This window comes from Pocillopora verrucosa, chromosome 14 (genome assembly GCF_036669915.1).
Source record: "Pocillopora verrucosa isolate sample1 chromosome 14, ASM3666991v2, whole genome shotgun sequence".
In the NCBI taxonomy this organism is placed as follows: domain Eukaryota; kingdom Metazoa; phylum Cnidaria; class Anthozoa; order Scleractinia; family Pocilloporidae; genus Pocillopora; species Pocillopora verrucosa.
This window is the reverse complement of record NC_089325.1, coordinates 10,266,391-10,285,648: the sequence shown is the minus strand read 5'-3', so window position 1 is coordinate 10,285,648 and position 19,258 is coordinate 10,266,391. Positions and strand designations below refer to the sequence as shown.

Below are 19,258 nucleotides of genomic sequence, written 5' to 3'. Positions count from 1 at the left end.
CAAGATTCAGGTCACAGCAATTTTTCTTACGGAAGATATGAGGAGAAACGTTTTTCCCAAATTTGTAGAGATTTGTATGGAGCCGCCATGCTGGTGCCCACCTAGATGGGCACCAACATGGCGGCCGGAAACCAGCAGAAACATCTGTCACTGAGTTTTGCTACAAAAGCGTGAATTTATCTCTCTAAGAACTCATAAACGTAACAATAATACTTTATTCTAATACAAGAACTGTTCAGATAGCTGAATTTCCCTAAATAAGTCACCTTTTAAACCAACATAACAGCTCTCTCGCTCGTCATGTAAAGGCCACCTCACGCAAAAGCTTAGAAATTCAAGAGTAGTCTATCACTAAACCAAGAACCCATTTTGAGTGAAAATTTGTCTGAAAATTAGTTTTTAGCTGCTCTAATACATCATGAAAGTAAAATCTCAGGAGGATCAATAGTTCTGAAGTCTGAAATTTAGTGACGTCACGTGAAAACCAGCAATTATATACCTCCGCCCATTTCAAAATTGATAAAAAATTGGACCACAAACACAAAGAACTTTTATAATCAGCTGCAACTTAGAAATGCTATGTAACAAAGTGACAAAATATCAGGTGCCCTTCTTTCAGCAGCCATCTCACTGCGCATGCTCCAAAATGAGTAAAACGGATTTGTGTGGATCACGATTTGTGTTGTCCTCGGTGATTGATTGCAGACCAAAGGGTTATCAGACCACGAATAACGCAAGTTCCAGTCCACACATGTCTATTTTCCCTCGCAGTGGCCAAAACAAATCTTCTCTGCGTGCATGGGAGATTTTAGATGTGAATTATGGACTCCAGAGAAATCTGTCGTTAGACTTTTTGAATACCTGCCCAGAATTCATAATTGGTGTTTATTTCAAGAGTAACGCTACTGGACATGCGTGGTAATGTCATTGCTGAAGCAGGTGCAATTGGAAGGTTAACTTCAACTGTATTAAAATCGTCGGCGCGGAAAGAAATAATGAATGACGGTGAGTTGAAAGATGGAAACATTTCAGCCGAAAGTTCTGTCTTTCGCAGGAGGATAGCAGATCAACAGGGCTCATTTTCAGTTTTGTACCTCTTCTAACTTACAAAAACAACAACAATAAAACAAATTTATAAAAACATCGAGACGAAACATCTTGGCCAAAACCATTTAATCTAGTCTGGATTGACTGTTTTTTGAGACAGTAGATCTCACTATCAGCGTTATACCACCGTTCATCTCCAAAACAACAAACAAACGTGGACACGCTTGTAATCCAACTGTTACATACTGTTCGGTGACACGTGCAATTACTCGTGTAACTTATACTGTTGATAATGCTGTTAGTTTATTGGAACTTGACTTCCGAGCTGAAGCAAGTGTAATTCGGAGGTCAAGTTCCAGTAAACTAATAGCATCAACAAAAGCATAAGTTACACGAGTAATTGCACGTGCCACAAAAATATATTTCAGGTAAAATTTTAAGTTAGATTTGAAATCATCTCTTAAAACTCTGTCATAAAGGTAACATCCTCGCCATTTCAAGGTAAAGTACTCTCGTTTCTTTTTAGTTTCACAGTTTTTTTCCTATTGTTCCAGTATCCCTGCTGCATAAAGGAACATCGTGTAATCAGAAGGCTTGACCCCGCAAGTGCACTTCCTTTAGCAATCACGTAACCGCGCATGTACAGTGCCATTCGCTGGGGATTAATCTGTCTCATCACGTGCGAATAGCTAATAACAAAGCCTTTTGAAAAAGAAAAGGTAGCATTTGTTTGCAGTGTGTAGGGTATGCAAATAATTGAATCTTTAGAAGGCTAACAAATTTGTGCTAACACGCTGGGTTATCTGGGTGCCTCAACACAAACAAGTGAACAAGCAAAGCAACACAAGTATCACCGTAGACTGTAGAACGTTAAGACCCTTACCTAAAATATGAGACCAGGATTCTCTAAATTTAGCCATACAATTTGATATTATCATCAGCGGGGAGACAATAACAAAGAACAAGCTTAAGGAACTGTTGCAATGGCCATGTACTATTAATGATGGTAGACATGGCGTCTGTGCGCACCACGTTAGGCATGATAAACTCCTCACCTCTTTTAAGTTTGATGGTGCAAGTGCCCTACGATATGTCTTGATAGTAATATGGCCCCATTGTGAACTCTGAGAAGTGGTTCAGCTGACGCTGTTCCTCACGGATTGTGCCGCGAAACTGAATTTCAACCAATAAGTAAATCCACCACGTACCACAGGTTCAAGAGGCCACACAGAGGAAATAATTGCGGAGTCTAGACAATACTTTAGCAGAGGGTGAGAATGGTTTTAAAGATTTTCTTCCGAATATATAGACGAACGAGAACGCATAGGAGCAGAGCTCTTGTACAGCGTCGGCAATGCTGTCAATGCACGCACTGAAACCTCGCACCTCTGGGATCTTGGACATTTCCTCTCGCTGATCTGAAGTCCTGTATTTCACTGTTCCCATCAAACACAAACACGGCTGATAGCTTGGAAGAACTAGGCTAGAATCCCGAGCAAAAAATCATCTGATCACTGCCTTCTTTAGATAGGAAAAGTACAAAATTGAATTACGTGACTGAGTCACTGGTCACGGTGAACTTCAGAATGTGTTGTTATAGATTACGCGCAGTCCCCCCTTTGGGGCGAAGTCCGTCGCGCGAGTAAAAAAAACACATCAGAGATTAAAAGGGAAAAAAAGATGTTAGTGCGCTACCAGGAGCTCTTGGAATGAGGCAAAGTAAGCAATGAGTAAATTTTTTCTTGGTTTATTTTTTTTTCTACCTGCACCACGGACTTCGCTGAAAAGGAGGTACTACTCGTAACCGTAATGCTGTTATCGCCGAAAGCTAATCAATGATATCCGAGACGTTTTGTTCACCTTTTTAGTCACGAGACAGAATCATTTGCCGTGATTTAGCCGTTTTAAATGTTTAAAGAATCAATCAGTGTGTTCTAAAATCTCTGCCTTACTATTTTTTCTTTTTAAAGTGGTTACAATCTAAGATTTATGAAGTTACCAATATAAATGGTTGGAGTCTGCTCAACGGACTAATTTGCATAATTCTGCTGTCACGCTAGCAAAATCACCAAAAGTTTGAAGTCACTTAGGCGAAGGAAATTTATAAGTGAAAGATGTTTCTAAATTTCTATGCTTTCGAACATCTTATTAAAAGAAATCAACCGAAGTTTTGAATGGTCTGGTCTGGACTTGAGAAATATTACCCAAGAAAGAAAGAGTACTTTTGACAAATTTCCGAAAGCTGTCTAACGGGTGTAAATAATTAGATCACTAGGGTAACTTCATTTCAGGGAGGCGCTGAAGGAGCAATCACAAAATATTTGATTTGCAAAGAGAGTCGTTTTAGCAAATATTCGATTAAGAAAAAAAATACCGAACTAAATTAACTAGACTCACAGTTCTAAATAAGTTAGTTAATAATCCCACCCTTACTTTACTTAAAGTCGTAAATAACGTCCACCTCCCTAGCGTTGGAACTGAATTCATCTTTAGGATGCGAAAAGTCTCCGTTTGATTTTTGGTGTCGATTGTTATATTTTCAATATAATCTTCACCATCGACGTTGAATTTAACTTTCTACTGAAACACGGTTGAATTCTACGAGAAAAAAAGGAGAAACATGAATACTCTAACTTCTTCTGCGGAATGCCTTTTCCTTGTTATTAACTTAACTGGAGAAAGTATCAGAAAGCAAAGAGAAACATTGAAAAATTGGTTGAGACTAAAAAGGAGAATGCAAAGAAAGGAGGTTGGAAAAAAGGCGAAGATTTAGAATTTTATAACTTACGTGAAATTGAACAATAATTTTTGAAGAAATATTAAGACTCAGCAGTTTGTAGAGTCTGAAATTCTCAAGGAATCATGGAAATCTGAATATTTTCAGTCAAAATAGGGACCTAGCCTAATAGCAATAGGAAAAACTGAGAGACTTTTTCAATTGGTTAATTGTTGAGACTGATATTGGTCAGCCAATAAACTTTATGTGAAGCATCTCAATATCAGTTTTCACCCAAAAAATACAGCCATCAAGTCTTGCCATTAATTTTGCTGAACAAAACAAAAGATGATTTGCCGTAGAATAAAAGACTGCCTTCAGGTCAATAAGTTACAAGTTAAGCTTTTCAGCCCATCATAACTGCTGGTTTTACACTGTTACGTAATTAATGAGAGTTATGTCTGCATTTTCCCAGCACTTATCAGAGGTTCAGGGAAGGTGCCCAGGCTCGCAGAGGGTAGTGGGACTGAAGTCGGTGATTTACGGCCGTCAAGAAGGTGAGACACTGTCACAGTCACACGTGTGACTGTCTCGCTTAAGCTTCTTCCTTGCAAGTTTTTCCGCGTTATTGAATAAAGTTTTGTTTTTGCTTGTCTTCATTTTTCGATTTTATTCCTATACCGTTAAGAGTCAGCATTAAATCTATTATTTTCCACTTAAAACCAGAGTGACCGTAGGTCATGATCAACGCATCTCATGTTAACGCCATCAGGCGTCTTGTTATTGATGTAACGCAAGTGTTGAACTGATCAGAATACGTAAAATTTTCTGCGAGTTGCACTGCTGTTCGGGAACCACGTTCCTTTTTTCTCTTTTCCTCGCTGGGTTTTGCAGGTTTTCGTGTTCTTAGCTTTGGTGCATTTTTTCTACCTTTTTTAGCACAGTTGATATCTGTACAGATGTTGAAGCTAAATTAAGGGCACGGTGTAGATATCTTCAATATTTTGTGTCTGGTTTAGTAGTGAAGACAACATTTACCTAAAAATCGGATCTCGGAGATTAGATAATAGAAGGATGGAAGACAATTCAGCGTGGCTATTCCCTGAAATTTATCCAACTTCACGGTTTGTTTTTCCTTGGCCTAAAATTTTCTGGTTCGTTATTTGCAATCTACATTAATCCTTCACACCCCAACATCAGTATACATCTTCTCCACACTGTTCAATACACAAGGAGAATTTGTGTCACAATCAAGAACTCCATCGGTTGGTGATCATTTCTTTTATTCTCATGACCCTTGCGTGTGATTCAGGAATGATGATGTAAGGAGAAATTAGATGCTAATCACTCTTAGGAGTTAAATGGTCCGTCAGTTGTTAGTTTGATGTGGGGATGTCTAAACTCTGAATCACAAAACACACCAGAGATTTGAATTACTTGATTCATCTGATTCTTTATTGATTTTGCAAACACGTGAACTCTACAAACAAATGTTAAAATGTAAAAAAAAAAGACCTAAATATAAGTAAATTAGTAAGGTTTTTTTTGCTAGCTGCGATTTTAAGCACATTTTGTAACATGAAATCAATATGTAATTAGAAAAAAAACGCATATATTTTCATTTCTTGGCTGAGGTTTTTGGATCAGGAGGTTGTCTCATTAAACGACTATTAGCCTTCGTTCAGTAGCTGCAAGTTACGAAAATGCATACCCTACGCCAAATCGGGCAATAATAGTAACCATTAGATGTTTGTACTAGTACGTAACGTTGGATATACCAATAGCAGTAGATGCAGAGGTCTCTCTTAACCCTGTCTTTACCACCTGGAAAATGAGAGTGAAAATTTATAATTAACTCGACTTATAATTAACTCTTTGGGAATTAACTCCTTAGCGGTCCTACTTAAAGCGATTAAAAAGAACTCTAAACAAAAGCTAACAAGTACCTTGGATGTTTTCTTTTTCCACACTCATAGTGACCTGCTTCCTCTTGATGCGATAAATGGGAAATTTGGCACACATTGCAGCCATTTCATCACTCAGAGTGGAACGATCATTCACAGTGCCAACAACTTCGTAATCGTCTTCAGTAGTATTAACAGATTGTGAGGAACCTGATGCGCTTTGCTGAAAAAGCGATTCAGAGAAGAAATGAGTTGCTTCCCATCAAATTTAAACTTTTAATTTTACTCATTCCATAATTATAATCTTGCTTAAGATCTCAGGAGATAATGGAGTTAAGATCATGTTCGAAGCCCTCAGTTGTTTTGATGACTGATTCATTTTCCACGAGCACTACAAGAAGTCAAAACTGGGATATGACAGTATGAAAAGACATTGTTTTTATATTAGAGCTTATTGATTAGCCTGAGCCGGAAGAAGGTCGATAATCATTTCGACCATGAATATGTCAGTTATGACATTTAATTAGAGAAAAGCCAAAAAAATCGCCTTCTGAACACATACCATCTTTAAAACTGACACTTTACTGTAAACGATAATTTTAAGGAAACAGAAATGCATCAAAAGACGATGGCTTTATCGTGAACTTCAGTGTAAAGTTAGAGCATCGATCGTTGCTCGCGAACGAAGAAAGGAAAGTTACCTTGTCAAGTGCATTTTTGAGGTCTTGAGGCTTTGGAGCGTTTTCAGTGGATTCACTCAAGAAACAGGCTTTGTGTTCAGGCATTCGGCGCATAACCAAGTTCTGTACGAAAAACATCAGCAAGTAAAGAGTAAACAGTAACTATGAATTTTAAATAGTAAAATATCCATTTAAAAATCTTAAATTTTAAACCGCTCTCGGTTAGCTCTTTCTAATTGTAGAGCGCCGTACTGCCGTGTGGGAGGTCAAGGGTTCAAGTCCCCGACCAACACTCAATGTCTTAAAAATAACCGAGGAGAATGGAGAGGAGTGCTGCCTTTACTGTGCTTATTTACTTTGCTATGCTAATTTACTTACTCTTTTAAAGTCATAGACTTCGTCCACTTCTCCTGCGCTGGAAGATTTCGTTTTTGGAATGTGATAAGTTTCCGTCTGTTTCTCGGTGTCGATTTTGACTTCTTGTTCATACTCTTCGTCACCATCTTTGGCTTTAACTTTGTATTTGGACAAAGTTTCCTGTGGAACAAAATATTATATAATATTTACGTTTATGTTTCTATTATTCTGGTCTCATTCACGTGGACTTTAACAGCGAACCTGATGTTTCTACAAATTAATTAAAGAAACATGGACTAAACGCGTTTAACGGCTCTGTATCGGCACAAATTACAGCTATGAACTGCACAAATAAAAAATTCTTTCAGCATTGTGCGGGAACAACTAAGTCTCCGGAAACCTTGTATCACAGTTAAAGATTGATGGCTAAAAGTACACTGACGATGAAAGACTGCAAAACTGCAGATTGATATATGATAACACTAATGAGTATTTTTACTTTTACCTTATCTTCATCTTGGCATTTACAAGTGGGCGCTGCAAATGTGGCAGCCACGAACAAGGCAAAGAAAAGGAGGTACACTTTCCACTCCTGATGATAAAAGAAAAAAGCATTAGTTAGAAATCTATGATTTTCACGCTGTATAACTAAGCCTTGAAAGGAGAGCCCCATCCCTTCTCACAAGTCCAGCTGCATCGTCTAAGCTTCTTTTTCACAATTTGAGCTACTATCAGAAATAGCTGGATATCAAGCATGCGTATGCATGAAAAAAGTGAAGCTAACTTCAAGTCAATTCGTGTATTTAAGTACCGTCAAGTGTGCTCACCATCTTTCTGTTGTCCAAACTCTGGTGACGACCGGCTCTTGAGTTCGTTCTTCTTGTGGCAGAGAAATGATTCCTATTTCCACAGTATATGGATAGGAGTCATAAAGCGGTGTTCTTTTATACCTTTACAGAACCTCCTATCTTCCTCATTGTTGTAATCTGATATCGTGGATTGATGACAAAACGTCTGCAGTTGCATCGATTCCCTCATAGATTCAGGGCGTAACTGCTAAAGCAGGGTCACAGATTGCAGAGGGTCAACTTTACATCAACATAAGTAAAGGGCATGCTACCCCTGTGCAATCGCAATAGGTTCTTTCCACTTTATTTCCAAACGTGAAGTAGTAGTGATAACAAAGACGTATCTTTTCAGGGTCCGTAGCTCCACGTATATATCTGTGAGACCCCATAATTAAACTACTTGTGAGGCTCAACATTGAACACGTGAATGATATAAAGTTTCACTTCCTTTAGCAGTAACCTTGCTACGCATACTCAAAAAAATGATCAAAAATAGATTTCTGAGAGTTGCGATTAGAACTTGATACTTGCCGGAAGAGAATAACATGAAGTGACTGATAACAGGCTACAGGGTTATTCAGACCGCAGGTAACGTAAGTCGAAATCTTTGTGGTCTGTACTCCTTCGTTTTTGGGAAAAGAATTCTCACAGGCATTCACGGTCAATTTGAAATGCCATCTTATGAAATAATGATTAGAAGTGTTGGGGAACTGTTCCAATACCAGTTAACAGATTCCTTTAAGTCATAAATAGATATCTATTTCACTTCAGATCTCACTAACATGTCCAATTGTTGTTGACAGGCAAAAATCGATTGATATACAAGTATCGCCGTTGGACATGCTCAGTGGTGCCATTGCTAAAGGAAGAGTATTTGGAAGGTTAAGTACAGGTGATTTGTAGTCAAAAGTAGGTATTGGAGGATTGTGTCAAAACCATTTAATCTTGTCTGGATTGACTGTTTTTTGAGACAGCAGATCTCACTATCAGCGTTATACCACCGTTCATCTCCAAAACAACAGACAAACGTGGACACGCTTGTAATCCAACTGTTACATACTGTTCGGTGACACGTGCAATTACTCGTGTAACTTATACTTTTGATAATGCTGTTAGTTTATTGGAACTTGACTTCCGAGCTGAAGCAAGTGCAATTCGGAGGTCAAGTTCCAGAAAACTAATAGCATCAACAAAAGCATAAGTTACGCGAGTAATTGCACGTGCCACAAAAATATATTTCAGGCAAAATTTTGAGTAAGATTTGAAATCATCTCTTAAAACTGTGTCATAAAAGGTAACATCTTCGCCATTTTAAGGCAAAGTACTCTCGTTTCTTTTTAGTTTCACAATTTTTTTCCTATTGTTCCAGTATCCCTGCTGCCTAAAGGAACATCGTGTAATCAGAAGGCTTGACACCGCGAATGCACTTCCTTTAGCAATCACGTAACCGCGTATGTTCAGTGCCATTCGCCGGGGATTTATCTGTCTCATCACGTGCGAATAGCTAATAACAAAGCCTTTTGAAAAAGAAAAGGTAGCATTTGTTTGCAGTGCGTAGGACATGCAGATAATTGAATCTTTAGGAGGCTAACAAAGTTGTGCTAACACGCTGGGTTATCTGGGTGCCTCAATACAAACAAGCGAACAAGCAAAGCAACAAAAGTATCACCGTAGACTGTAGAACGTAAAGACCCCTACCTAAAATATGAGACCAGGATTCTCTAAATTTAGCCATACAATTTGATATTATCATCACTTTTCTCAGATTATCGTAAGAGGGAAATGTTGAGTTAGATTTGCAGTGTCCACCCTCGCGTTCATCTTTTCAATAAATCAATTTTTACATCGCAATATTTGAAGGAACAGCGATCATACCCTGGCTGCGGTCGCTCATCATGATAACTCAAAGCTATTTTGCTGTGAAGCGCTGTTTGAAAATAGTTTTCAAACCTAAAAGTTTAACATCTATGTGAGGTTAATATTTATTGTATTATCTTTGACAAACGACAATTAATCAGTATTATTGTAAAACTATATTTTATCCTTTCCTTCCATCGGGCACAATAAGCATTTTGGAAATTTGTGCCCACTAGGGGACAATAACAAAAGGTGTTATTAATGATAATTGTCAATGAACAATTCGAATGCGTGACACGACACCTGACCTGACGAATTACTTATCGACAGCGTACATTGATTACACCTTCTAGACAGTACAGTTACAGCGTCAGTTATTGCCAAACAACTGAGTTGAAAACGTAAATTGACCACCATAAAGAGTTTAAAGGCTGACGTTTCGAGCGTTAGCCCTTTGTCAGAGCGATTGAGTTTCGAATGATCTGGTATGGACTTGAGAAATATCACCCAAGAAAGAAAGAGCGCTTTTGACCAACTTCAGAAAGCTGTCTAACAGGTGTTTTTAAATCAATTATGGCGAACCTCTGAATAAACACATATCAAATTTGAAATGCTTTTCAAACCTCTCATATATCACACAATTTAGGAATACAAACGATTTCTTGCTGCATGTAGTGTATTGCGAGGAGCGAGCTTGTCAACTTTTGAAAGTTTCGATGTCGCAAGAGGTTAAAAAAGGCCTTTTCTTGAGCTTTGATTATTGAGAGCTTTAAAAAAATTTTTTGACGTATTTCCAGAAACCAATGCGGTTTTATTTACTCGCTACCAAAGATAGTTTAACGGGCAAAGTTTGTGGCAAAACTTTTTCCGATGCGAACACCTTAGACCGCTCTTACAGAGATCGCTATTTAAGTTTCAATTCTTCTGATAAGAAAACAGCTTCAGTGAAAGGGAACATCTATCAACACCAGTGTTATTTTCAGTAATGTAAAGAGATAACCTGGGTGATACGTTAAACGAGCGGCTTTATTTTACTTACTCATAGTCTTACAATGATCATTAGTTATTTATTCCGCTAACAAGTAAGTACAGGCCTCGCGTCGAAAGCATCGCCATGACTTCCTTCAGTTTACACGGTTTGATAACAAATTAGATGTGTGGAGGAGTACACAGATTTTACCAGATCACATTCAGAATTTATCTTTCTCCTTAATCACTTTGAGATGGTCTTTTCGCTTCACCGTAGCTTATAATTAAGCTGTGTTTGAGTTGGAGATCAACACAGATGACTGAATATAAGTTTATGTGTAGCTAATTGTAACCAAGCTTCCGTCATGCCCAAGTTAGTCATTACAGCGCTATTCTTCAACGCAAGTAGCATGCAAAGAGCAACATTTGATCAACAAAATCTTAACTTAAGAACAAGTGTCGGTAAAAATTAAATCGGTCACTTACTAATCGATAATTTTTCTCACAATTGTTTTAAGATTTTGAGACTAATTTGAAAAAAAAGTTGATTTTGTTTCCTTTTATTATTGATTCGACACCCTATGTTTCCCTTGGCTAAAAGCTGCACTCGTTTTTTTCTTTTAATATAGAAAGTTTTAAGATCCAATTACATCATTTTTTCCGTTTTCGTTAGCCGTTATTCGAGCAGTGGTCATCCTCATGATTGTTGGAGGCCATTTCGGAAAATGCCATAATACTTTTTCATACGCATTTTGGGTGACACGTCATCAGTTCTTATTTGATTTTCAACCCATTCTCCCCAGCTGATATTTTTGGCTCTCTATATGGATTCCTCAGCCATACAGAGTGCTTCTGTACAGGGTTTGTTCACACTTTCCGAATTCCAATGTGTCACCTTAATAAAGGAGTCATGGATAATTACGCCCCACGCGTGAAAGAGTATTATGGTATTTTTCGAAGTGTCCTATCTGCCTTCTTCATCTTACGTACATCGCCAGACATAAAATATAAATCTGCAGTAACACCACCCTAGTCTAGTCCATGTCCATCGCCAATAATAGTAGTAGTAACGGAGACATATTCGTCGTCTGAATCTCTTACCAACTGCAAAAATGAGAAAAGTCAGTGTATTACGTTGCGCATCCTTAAAGCGCATGGGTTCATGCAAGATTCTCTAAGCCAGGGCTTACTTAGTAATGATAACCATGAATTAAGACAAAAACACTTAATGTAAAACCATGCTGTCCCTACAGAAGCCAAAGAGGAGCGTAAATAAAGGGGATAAGCTTTTAAAGAAACTGAAACATTCGCTCAGACGAAGGGCTAACGCGCGAAACGTCAACTTATTTTTTACGGTGGCTCAGTTGATAATACTAAATGACCCTACGATCTTAAATAGCCCGTTCGCAGTAGTGCACTGTGATAAACAATACTTTCCGGAAAATAAAAATGAATTATTGAATGGGTTGTTTTAGAGCAAGCTGGATACTTAGTGAAGGTGCTGAAAAGTGTTCAATGTCATGTGTTTACTTGAACCGAAACCCTGGACTTATAAGAACAAATATCAGAGCTTGGAAAGAAATAAAAGACTTCCAAACTCATCAAATATGCTGGCGAGATTTCTGATCGGAAAGGTTCGGAGACCACTATTTTTCGAGTTACGCGTTCGCTTAGCCTCTCCTTTAACCTACCAACTAGTCAAGTTAAAGGCTCTATGATAAGGTTTGACTGCAGACGAACGATTTTGGCGTCAAAAAGTATAGAACTTGGGCTTGACTGAGTTTAAAAAATCGCAGCCACATCGAACGTAAAGTAAAAATTGACGACAAAACACAAGGAATCTTACCACTTCTCTTCTTAATGTGATAAATTGGCAGCTTGGAACACATTTCTGCCATTTCATCGCTCAAACTTGATCGGTCGCTGACGATACCATCAACTTCGTAATCGAGCCTTGACGAATTTCCAGCTTGTGGGGCCTGTGATGTACCATTCATCTTGAAAATATTTTGAATAGAAAAAATAAATTTAGTTACGGGGAGTCTTTTTAGCCGGACTCATTTGTAGAAACATTCCGATTAAAGTTGGTTTTGAAACCATCTATATTCAGTGTTCACTGATTGGACCCAAATTATTAAATTGCACGAAACAAGAAAATATGTCTTTATGCAATGATTAGTAATTACGGACCAGAAAAGTGAGCTTAAATTTAAAATGAACTCACCTGGTCAAGTGCTCTTTTGAGATCGTTGGGTCCAGGGGCATTTTCAGTGATGTTACTCAAAAAACAGGCTTTTTGAGCAGACATTCGACGCATGACTAAATTCTACAATAGGAAAAGTAACTTCATTTCAGGGAGGCGCTAAAGGAGCAATAACGAAATATTTGAATTGCAAAGAGAGTTGTTTTTAGCAAATATTCAATTAAGAAAAACAAATGCCAAATTAAATTAACTAGACTCACGGTTCTAATAACTTAGTCAATAATCCCACCCTTTCTTCACTTACTCTGTTAAAGTCGTAAATAACGTCCACCTCCCCAGCGTTGGAAGAATTCATCTTGGGGATGTGAAAAGTCTCCGTTTGATTTTTGGTGTCGATTGTAATATTTTCAATGTAATCTTCACCATCGACGTTGATTTTAACTTTGTACTGAAACACGGTTGAATTCTACGAGAAAAAAAGGAGAAACATGAATACTCTAACTTCTTCTGCGGAATGCTTTTCCCTTGATATTAACTGCAAAAGAAAGACACATACATCTAACTTCAATAACCAGGGCTACTTTTTTCTTTACCTTTTCATCCGGTCCGCACTCTTTACAGCCAGGGGCTGCAGATGCAGCGATAACAAACAACAGTAAGAAACAAAGTTGGAAACATTTCAGCTCCTAGTAATTGAGACAAACGAGAGCATTTTAACTCAAACCATAAGCTAAAATCTCAACACTGGTTCAATGCAAACGAAAAACATTTAGAGCAGCAAACTCACCATCTTTCCGAAATGAAATCTTGAAAGATCTTGACTTCTGAGTGTAGCAAAGGCTTGTTAGTTTATCCTCAGTATTTAGGGCGTAGCTTTTTTATACCATTTGAGATATTCCAATTCAACTGCTTCGCATTTCTAGCCTTATATCATGAAGTTACGATATTTACACCTAAATTGGAATCGTTGTCTCAGTATCGTCTTAGTTCTTGTAGAGATGCTATCACGTTGGATCAGTTTAGCAGCCATACTGGTCTTGACACTTCAATATCACTTTAGTATTGTATTTCAGCGAAGGTAACAATGCAACGTGATATGTATAGAATTATCATTACTTTGACAGGCATTTTGGTGCATATTGCAAGCGAAAATAGATATTTTGGCTTTTAGCCCGCTCTCACATTAGCATGATTGTTCAAACTGTTTCGTTATTATTTTTTTTCAGTTTTCATTTTCTCCACCCCATCCAAAGCGATAATAACAGTAAAACAGTCTATGTCCTTGGGCACGAACTGTTTCGTTGTTATGTGTTTTTTTTTTTTTCAGTTTTTATTTTCTCCATCCACTCCAAAGTGAAAATGATAGTAAACCAATTAATGTTCTTGGGCATAAACATGTTTTAGGCGGTCAAGCCCTCATCATACGACTCGGGTTAAAATGATCCTGAAAAGAGCCCAAAACATGTTTGTGCTCAGGAAGATAAATAAACTGCTTTGTTTTAACACATGAAGTTACTCAATCCTTCTTTAAGACGAAAAAGACGGGTATATTTCAAAGTCCAAATAACACAAGTTGTTTACTTCCTTAAGCTGACCTTTGTACACTTGCGCAAACACTGAGATATATAGAAAGGAATACAAAAACATCCAAATATGGAAAAAACTCTAATATTTAGGAAATATGTCGTTATATCAGCCCTAAAGCTTCAATACAGAGTTATAGCTAAAGATTTCCAGTGGGCAAATTTCGAGTTCCACACCGTCCCGCAATTTTACTTTTTATTAAGTTAATTACTAATAGTGGAACCTTGCTGTTTGTAATTATTATTACTGGAGTAATTTTGAAACTGTAAATGAATAGGGACAACTCTCTTTAGATTTTCGAAGACTTGAAAAGACTTGTGACTGAAAATATTTTTTTGAACATAACATGAAATAATTTATGTTGATTAGTGAACTCACTGGTAACATCTGACGCGGTCATGCGGTGTGATTTGACAAATATTGACCCAACCGACCACTTTTGCCAGTTGTTTACCCTACCTTATTAATAAAATTTTATAAACTAGGAAGTATTATGACAAGAAACGCTAATTCGGCGACGCAGAAATTGAGAAAGAAATTCTCACAAAATGGCGTCAGTCTGAAAGAGACAAAATGAAGGAAAAAATATGAAGGAAACACAGACTCGTGCGTAAATTGATTGCATGCTTTCCAAATGAACCAGCTATGCAGATTTTTCTCTCATCACCAGCATAGCATCAGCAATACTCTGTCATTCATTTCTCAGGAAAAATCTAAACTGAGAAGCGCATAGCTCATTCCATCACATTGCACCATACATATTTTAAAACATGTTGGTTCTTAATATTTCAGAGCAAGGTATTTTAATATTAAAACTTTCAAACCAAAAGGAAAAAAAGCACAGGGGCTTTTACACAGCCACAAGCAATAAACATAGAACTTACTTCCTCTTGGTAACAGTCTGCTTTCGATATTTCAAACAATTTCAACCACCGCCCACAACATACTCCACCGAAACTGACACCTTCGGGATATTGGGGGAATGTTTTGATATTGGCCAGTATTAGCCCGTATTTGTCGCGCAAACATGGCGAGGAAAGCAACAGGCATTGCTAAAGCATGATATTAAGAAGGTTTGTGAATTAAACTAAAGAAGTACAGGATTCCTAATGGTAAATATTTATTAGGTTAAATTTAAGTTACACAAAACCATGAAAAAGCTTAGTCGGATAAAGAAGGATACATGTAATTTATCAGCCACTCAAAAAGAGATAAAAAAATTTCCGGAAAACCACGATGAAACCGCAGTGAAGAATCCGGATTTTCACTCGCGCTTTTTTTTCATATGCATGCGCATACAGTCATGAAATCGTCGTGAAAATCGCAGCGGGAATCGTTTCCTAAATAGCAATAGAAATCGTCCATGCGGGCAAACCCTAGACACAACATGTCTTCCTCTAAAATAGAGACAACTTTATGGATGATAATGTCAAGAAGAATTTCAAAAAAACGAACAGATGCTTCTCTTTGTTCGTAAAGTTTGTAGTGTAAGCCGAGCGCTGGAGACCTATGTTTGGTCTTCATTTTTTTATACATGTTATGGAACAGCGGACTTTAAGCGCTCGGTTTGTCCCATGACTTCCTGTACAGGACCTCATTTTTCAATATCGCTGTTTTCCAGATCTAACTTCCCTATAGCTCGTCGATTGTTTTTAATTGTACTTTTGATAGTTCTGACCTTTTCTTTCAATACACTCAGGACAATTTGGGGCTAACCCCAGCGACAGCCAACTTCAGATCACATTCTGTTCACGTGTCCGCATTATAAGTATCAAGCAGGTGGCATTGTGGACGCTTTCTCGACTTTACATTCACAGCAGGTTGAGATCGACTGGTGGTTTAAAGGTTAAAATCGGTCAGGATATTAAGGCACCTCTTCCTTTCCCAAAAGAAGACAATGTACTTACGATGTGAAGTTTGTTACGAACATCCAAGTATTTGTATCTCAACATTAATTGTCTCTTAATTTCATCGTAAAGCTCAGTTTTTTTCTTTGTCCCATCCTCGTGACAAGACGAAAAACATTTTTCTCTATTTCTTTACCGAGCTCAAAACTTGCCATCTCTCTTATCCATCTCTCTTATTCTATTTACGAACATGACGCTATCGACATTGCTGATCCTAGCAGTATGCAGGACGCGTGTCATATGAACTTTGTAACCGTAGAGTCTCTGTGGCTCAGCGATAGAGCATCGGAGCTGAGAGCGCGGAATCTGAAGGTCTGAGGTTCGATCCCTCGTGGGAACTCAGAATTTTTTCTTTGTCCCACGCTGGTGACGAAACGAAAAACATCTTCCTCTGTTTCTTTACCGAGCTCAAAACTTACCGTCTCTCTTAATCTATTTATAAACTAATTATTTATTCGTAATACAGCTTCCTTCAGCGCGAGGGTATGCAGCAAAAGAGCAAACTATTCTGAATTCGGAATCGCCACAGCCCGCTGGCGGCGCTGTATGCCCGCTGTATGTCTTAACTCGTCATGGGGGAATCCTTATTCACGTATACCGCGCGTTATATGTGCTACCGCCAATGTGTAAGTTTTTATTTGCTGAAGGAAGTATTCACGTTGCGTTACAGCTTGAAACAGGTATGTGTAACTAACCAGTTCCTTCTATCTCAACATAGGATGTTTCTAATTTTCTTCCGGAAGAGTCTAACATTTCCTTTTTATGCAGCTTCCTACAGCGCGAAGGCATGAAGCAAAAAGCGAGTAACTTAAAGAGACTTGCAAAAAGATCACGCTCAATTTGTCTTCGTGAAAGAGGAAGTTTGTTTGGTCCGCTCTGGCCTTCGTTACTGCAACAATCACAATATTGCGGCAGAGACCTGAAGAATTATGATTTAAAAAAAAGGAAATACTTGGGTTTTTTTAAAATACAACCATCCTTAACCACAATCTCAAGTTGCTAGAACATATGATATGTATTTGTGGTCACGCTCCAGAATCCTAGTATACGTTTGAATATCACACGCAAAACTCTTCAGTAGATAGGAAGACTTTATATTAGTTATTGGAATAAGCATTTCACGTGAAGGGAGCTGAAAGACGATCCAAATTGTCCTGGAACATTTGTTGTCTTCCCAACAACGAAGACAGTTTTTCCCCCTTGTCAGAAGGCCCGAAAATTAGGATTTTACTGTGTAAATATCAAAATTAAAAAAATATCACACAAAATAGTCATAATATCAATTTTAGGTTGAGAAACATCCACAGCATTCTCTCTTAAAATTCTAATAACCCTCCATACAACAAACGTATAATTCATCATGCACGCAGTCTCCAGTAAGGCGAAAATCCAACTAATTCCTTGGAGAGATAATTCACTCCTGCCGTATCGCAGTCCAGAATATGAATTTTCTAAGAAAAATTTTTTTTTTCGTCTTGTCATGAGCGTAAGATAAATAAAAAGTTCTGAGTCCCCATGAGTGTTGGATGTTCGGGCTTCAAATTTTACGCTCCGATTCTCTCCACCACTGAGCCACATAGAATCTATACGGTGGGCCAGTCCATTCCTAGGGAAGCCGAGAGTTAGAACTTGTAACTGTCTCTTTCCGACCGGGTGGGTTTTCGTTATACCTCGCTCCTGAGTTTTTGACCAGCCATCCTCCAAACCACGAATGAAACGAGCGGCTGAACTTTGGAAGTCTCCAGGCATACAAGAAGGGATTGATAATGGAACTAATGGTCAGAAATTCGTTCGCAACATAATAATAAACATGATAGGCGTAGGAGTTTCGACAGGAACAAAAGTATAAAATCTGTACATGAATGAAATAAGGTACAAATGATACATAGAATATAAAAAGGATGAACACAAATGCCCTAAACATTCTGTTCTCTTTTTCCAATTGTTTCCTTTTGTTGGCCGCTGTGAGACTCTCGCGGACATTTTTAAGTTCCTCTCTTTGACGGCCAACCGCCCTGGATATTTTAACATAAACTGCTGTTAGAATAAATGCTGGAATCACGAAATGAGAGTAGCAGTAAGCCAGCAAAAAGTTCTCTCTTTTCACGTCAGCTATGGGAAGAACAGACATAATTAATCCGTTTATCCAAATTACTGCGATAGCAATCTTGGATTTTTTGTTGGTGATTTTATGAGGATATTGAAAAGGTTTGATCACTGCAACATATCGTTCGTAAGACATCGCCATGAGAGTGGAAACAGCGGCGAGAATCGAAACAGCTCCGACAAAATATTGAACCAGGTTAACAATGAGCAGGCTTCCCAAACCACGGTAGAAGTGAGTTAATTCGACACCTCGTAGAATGCTCACAATTCCAACTAAAAAATCCGCGACTGAAAGATTGGCGATGAGGAACACATATGGAGTGCGCAAACATCGACAGGGATCTCGGTAAATTGTGATGAGGAGAAAGCCGTTGGCAAGAATGATAAAAGTCCCCGAAATGAAGTCAAAAATAGCAAAGATGACAACGTTAGCACCGACCACCTCAGTACTGGGTAAATAGGTAGGCTCCGACAGATTCATGTTCGATGTTTAAAACCATGTAATGAATTCGAAATTATGCTGAATTAATAGTCTCCTGTTTAACAATGGAAACTGAAATCTGTCTGCGGTCCGTTTAACATAAATATCCGTTTAACACGCAAACATGCAGCTTTGATCACAGACCCAAGTAATGTGTCCGTGACAGGCTCACGTACAAATCTCCGATGGTTATCTTTTGGTCAAAATATTGAATGTATGCAAAACAGCCGCTTTAATGTTCTTGACACCTACTTCTGTACGTACTGGCCCCATTCCAAATTTTATTTATATTAGCCTCCTTTTAATCGCTGCATACACGAAGAATTAAAGTGTGCGCTTAAGGAAGCAAAGATTGAAGACATTTCTGAGTGACGAGAACATAGAGATGAATAAAACCATTCTCTGACGTTCAAACGCTCTTTGTTTAAAGAAAAATAAAGTTTGTTTTCTTCTAATAACTTTGTACCTGAAATCGGGAATTTTTGAAGCTCGGAAATGAGCTCTTACACACATACCCGGATATAAGCAAATGAATTTCCGTGTAATGATCTTATATGTTCCTTTAATTTCGGTCTCATGGCTGCAAAAAAATCTTCTCG

At 38.1% G+C, this 19,258-nt stretch overlaps 3 protein-coding genes across 3 annotated transcripts; all 3 read right to left on the bottom strand.

Moving 5' to 3' along the window:
• Positions 1-5,190: 5,190 nt before the first annotated feature.
• On the bottom strand, positions 5,191-7,659 carry LOC131797864 (uncharacterized). The gene is made up of 6 exons (XM_059115533.2): positions 7,532-7,659; positions 7,210-7,296; positions 6,726-6,884; positions 6,369-6,470; positions 5,710-5,890; positions 5,191-5,587 (listed from the first exon to the last, which is right to left on the bottom strand). The coding sequence occupies exons 1-6, from the start codon at positions 7,532-7,534 to the stop codon at positions 5,445-5,447; spliced, it is 675 nt and encodes a 224-aa protein (XP_058971516.2). The 5' UTR covers positions 7,535-7,659; the 3' UTR covers positions 5,191-5,444.
• Positions 7,660-10,417: 2,758 nt separating this feature from the next.
• Positions 10,418-13,513, bottom strand: LOC131797821 (uncharacterized). The gene is made up of 6 exons (XM_066161298.1): positions 13,369-13,513; positions 13,175-13,267; positions 12,886-13,047; positions 12,603-12,704; positions 12,225-12,375; positions 10,418-11,482 (listed from the first exon to the last, which is right to left on the bottom strand). Exons 1-6 carry the CDS (start codon positions 13,369-13,371, stop codon positions 11,361-11,363), a joined length of 633 nt encoding a protein of 210 aa, XP_066017395.1. The 5' UTR covers positions 13,372-13,513; the 3' UTR covers positions 10,418-11,360.
• Positions 13,514-17,150: 3,637 nt separating this feature from the next.
• On the bottom strand, positions 17,151-18,882 carry LOC131797861 (trace amine-associated receptor 6-like). The gene has a single exon (XM_059115529.2). The coding sequence runs from the start codon at positions 18,657-18,659 to the stop codon at positions 17,679-17,681; it is 981 nt and encodes a 326-aa protein (XP_058971512.2). The 5' UTR covers positions 18,660-18,882; the 3' UTR covers positions 17,151-17,678.
• Positions 18,883-19,258: the final 376 nt, after the last annotated feature.

Excerpts from the sequence above, each read along its gene's own strand:
- LOC131797861 (XM_059115529.2), bottom strand. The coding sequence starts at position 18,659 with ATGAATCTGTCGGAGCCTACCTATTTACCCAGTACTGAGGTGGTCGGT.
- LOC131797864 (XM_059115533.2), bottom strand. Across the intron at positions 6,471-6,725 it reads AAGTCTATGACTTTAAAAGA|AACTTGGTTATGCGCCGAAT; the intron begins GTAAGTAAATTA and ends TTTTTCGTACAG. Across the intron at positions 5,891-6,368 it reads TCAAAAATGCACTTGACAAG|CAAAGCGCATCAGGTTCCTC; the intron begins GTAACTTTCCTT and ends TCGCTTTTTCAG.
- LOC131797821 (XM_066161298.1), bottom strand. Across the intron at positions 12,376-12,602 it reads TCAAAAGAGCACTTGACCAG|ATGAATGGTACATCACAGGC; the intron begins GTGAGTTCATTT and ends AATATTTTCAAG. Across the intron at positions 11,483-12,224 it reads TCACATTAAGAAGAGAAGTG|TTGGTAAGAGATTCAGACGA; the intron begins GTAAGATTCCTT and ends TCATTTTTGCAG.